At 58.6% G+C, this 3,029-nt stretch overlaps 1 protein-coding gene across 1 annotated transcript; it reads right to left on the reverse strand.

Annotated features, from left to right (window-relative positions):
- Positions 1 to 718: 718 nt before the first annotated feature.
- Positions 719 to 2,511, reverse strand: GBX2 (gastrulation brain homeobox 2). The gene is made up of 2 exons (XM_042457806.1): positions 1,986 to 2,511; positions 719 to 825 (listed from the first exon to the last, which is right to left on the reverse strand). Exons 1-2 carry the CDS (start codon positions 2,509 to 2,511, stop codon positions 719 to 721), a joined length of 633 nt encoding a protein of 210 aa, XP_042313740.1.
- Positions 2,512 to 3,029: the final 518 nt, after the last annotated feature.

Below are 3,029 nucleotides of genomic sequence, written 5' to 3' on the forward strand. Positions count from 1 at the left end.
CTCTCTCTCTCTCTCTCTCTCTCTCTCTCTCTCTCTCTCTCTCTCTCTCTCTGTGTTTGTTTTTAAGGGATTTCCGAGGGAGATCTCTTCTAGTGAAAACGAATCTAGGGACTCGGATCCCAGCTTGAGATGAGAGCGGGGCAGGAAACTTATTCCGAGGCAAGGTTCAGTGCAACGAAGGGGGTCAAGGGTTGATTCAAAGAAATGGATGAAACGATTTCCCCTGTTATTCCGTCTACCCTTCGAGTCAATGGTTTGACAGCCTGGAATTGGCTCCAGGAGCCCAGCCACTGGACGGAAGCCGGATGGGAGCCTCCCCAGAATCATAGAATTGGAAGCAGCCCCAAGGACCATCCAGTCCAACCCCATTCTGCCATGCAGGAACTCTCCATCAAAGCATCCCCTGTGACAGATGGCCATCCAGAAGGTGGAGAGGTTTATGGTGGCCTTCGCGTGACTGGGCTGCAGAGCCCTTGACCCACCACAAACCAGGGCCCCCAGCGAGGTTTCCTTGCAAGGCCGCCTTCTTTTCTATTGTCGGGTCGCCATAGATAAGAGGGACCCAAGGCTCTCCAGCCTCCCAGGACAGAAGTAGTGGAGTCTCCTTCTTGGCAGGTTTTTAAACAGAGTCTGGATGTCCATATGTCGGGAATGCTTTAACTGTGAGTTCCTGCATGGCAGAAAGGGGTTAGAGCGGCCCTTGGGGTCTCTTCCAACTCTATGTTTCTAGGATCTGCAGGACCATCCGGGAGGGATCCCACACCAAACCCGCTACGTCTGTGATGCTTTTTTTGTTTAAACACCGTTTGATGCCGGGGCTGCCGACTATCAGAGTTTTTGAGAGATGGGAACTGGGTAAACAACTCGATGTGGGCACCCCAGGTCCCTCCAGCCCTCCCCATTCATAGAATCATAGGGGTAGAGTTGGAAGAGACCGCAAGGGCCACCCAGTCCGACCCCATTCTGCCATGCAGGAGCTCTCAATCAAAGCATCCCTTGTGACAGATGGCCATCCAGCCTCTGCTTAAAGACCTCCAAGGAGGGAGACTCCACCACTTTCCAAGGGAGTTTGTTCCACTGTCGAACAGCCCTGACTGTCAGGAAGTTCCTCCTAATGTTGAGGTGGAATCTCTTTTTCCTGGAGCTTGCGTCCATTGTTCCGGGTCCTGTTCTCTGGAGCAGCAGAAAACAAGCTTGCTCCCTCCTCAATCTGACATCCCTTCCAATATTTAAACAGGGCTATCATATCACCTCTTAACCTTCTCTTCTCCAGGCTAAACATCCCCAGCTCCCTGAGTGTTCCTCTTCGGCCCCTTCACCATTTTAGCCGCCCTCCTTTGGACACGCTCCAGTTTCTCACCATCCCTCCCCCCCCAAATGGCCTGACCCAGGAGGGCAAGAGGGGGCCACCGATTTCCCTCGGATGACAACTCTCACTCTCAGTTTTTCCAGCTGCCTCCCGAGAAATCCCTTCGAAGCGGAAAGGGAGGAAGAGGGAGGCTTTTCTCAGGCGCTGCCAATTTTTAGGGATGTTGGAACCTTTGCTGGAAAAAAGACCCAGGGTTTTTCCCCTTCCTTCCTGGACCCCCAAATTGTTTTCTGCTGCTCCAGAAGACCCAGAGCAATAGATGCAAGCTCCAGGAAAAAGAGATTCCAGCTCAACATTAGGAGGAACTTCCTGACAGTCAGGGCTGTTCGACAGCGGAACACACTCCTTCCTCGGATGGTAGTGGAGTCTCCCTCCTTAGAGGTCTTTAAACAGAGGCTGGATGGCCCTCTGTCACAGGAGATGCTTTGATTAGGAGTTCCTGCATGGCAGAAAGGAGCTGGACAGGAAGGAAGGAAGGAAGGAAGGAAGGAGGGAGAGAGGGAGCCCTTATGATCTCTTCCAGCTCTCCAATTCTATGATTCTGTGCTTCTATGCTCCCTCCCTCCCTCTCTCCCAGGACAGTCCATCCACCCCCCCCCCCCGCCCCGGGACTCACCGAGCGAGGCTTGGAGGGCTTCTGCGGCAGAGAAGGCCAGGAGGGCTGCGCCGGCGTCCTTGGCCAGGAAGGCCTTGGGGTCCTCGGCCTGGTCCCCGGCTTGGAGGAGTCCCTGGGGCGTGGGGGCGAACTTCCTGGCCAGGGCGCCGGCCTCCTGGTGCTGGGGGGCTCCGGCGGAGAAGGCCCCCGGGAGGGTGGCCATGAGGGTGGAGGTGAGGGCCATGCCCTGGGCCAGGCTGGAGCAGAAGCCGGCGGGGAGGCTGGGCAGGGCGGCCGGGTGGTGCGGGTGGTGCCCGTGGGAGGGAGGCGGCGGAGGCGGAGGCGGCGGCGGGGGCGGCGGGGGAGGCAGGACCACCGGCCGGTAGGGCATGAACATGGGGTAGCCGGTGTAGAGGAAGGGCCCCGGGCTGGGCTGGGGCGGGCTGCCGATGAGCGAGTCGATGCTGAAGGCGGCGGTGGCGGCGGTGCTGCTTCCCAAAGGGCGCGGCATCATCATGAGCGAAGGCTGGAAGGCTGCACTACTCATAGGGGCGCTCCGAGGGCACCGGCCCCAGCAGGACAAGGCCCACACCCACACCAGCAGCACCCTCAAGGACCACGGAGACACCCGCCGGAGGAGCAGGAACGGGAGGAAGAAGAAGCACGGGCAGCCGCCACCGGGACTTGGCGTCGGGGGGCCAGGGCCGGAGGCATCCGATCTGCTCCTCTCCTCCTCGGGGTCTCTCCCACCCTTCCTTCTCCCTTCCCTCGCTTGCTTCCAGTCCTCTTCTGGATGCCTGGCTTCTTTCTTTCTTTCTTTCTTTCTTCTTCCCTTCCGTCCCTTCCTTGCCTCTTCTCTTCCTCTCCCTCCCGGGCGCCGGCTGGACCTTTGAATCGCGCTCCTCTTTCTCATTCACATTTTGCCAGCCTTGGACCCTTCCCGGAACCACGTGGGCCCTTCCCTGCCTTCCCATTGGACGGCTGAGCAGGGGGAGGGGGCCAGCGGGAGGGGAAGGGAGGGGGCCTCGATCTGGAGGGAGGCAGAGAGAGAGAGAGAGAGAGAGA

The sequence above is a fragment of the Sceloporus undulatus genome, chromosome 1, assembly GCF_019175285.1.
Source record: "Sceloporus undulatus isolate JIND9_A2432 ecotype Alabama chromosome 1, SceUnd_v1.1, whole genome shotgun sequence".
Taxonomy (NCBI): domain Eukaryota; kingdom Metazoa; phylum Chordata; class Lepidosauria; order Squamata; family Phrynosomatidae; genus Sceloporus; species Sceloporus undulatus.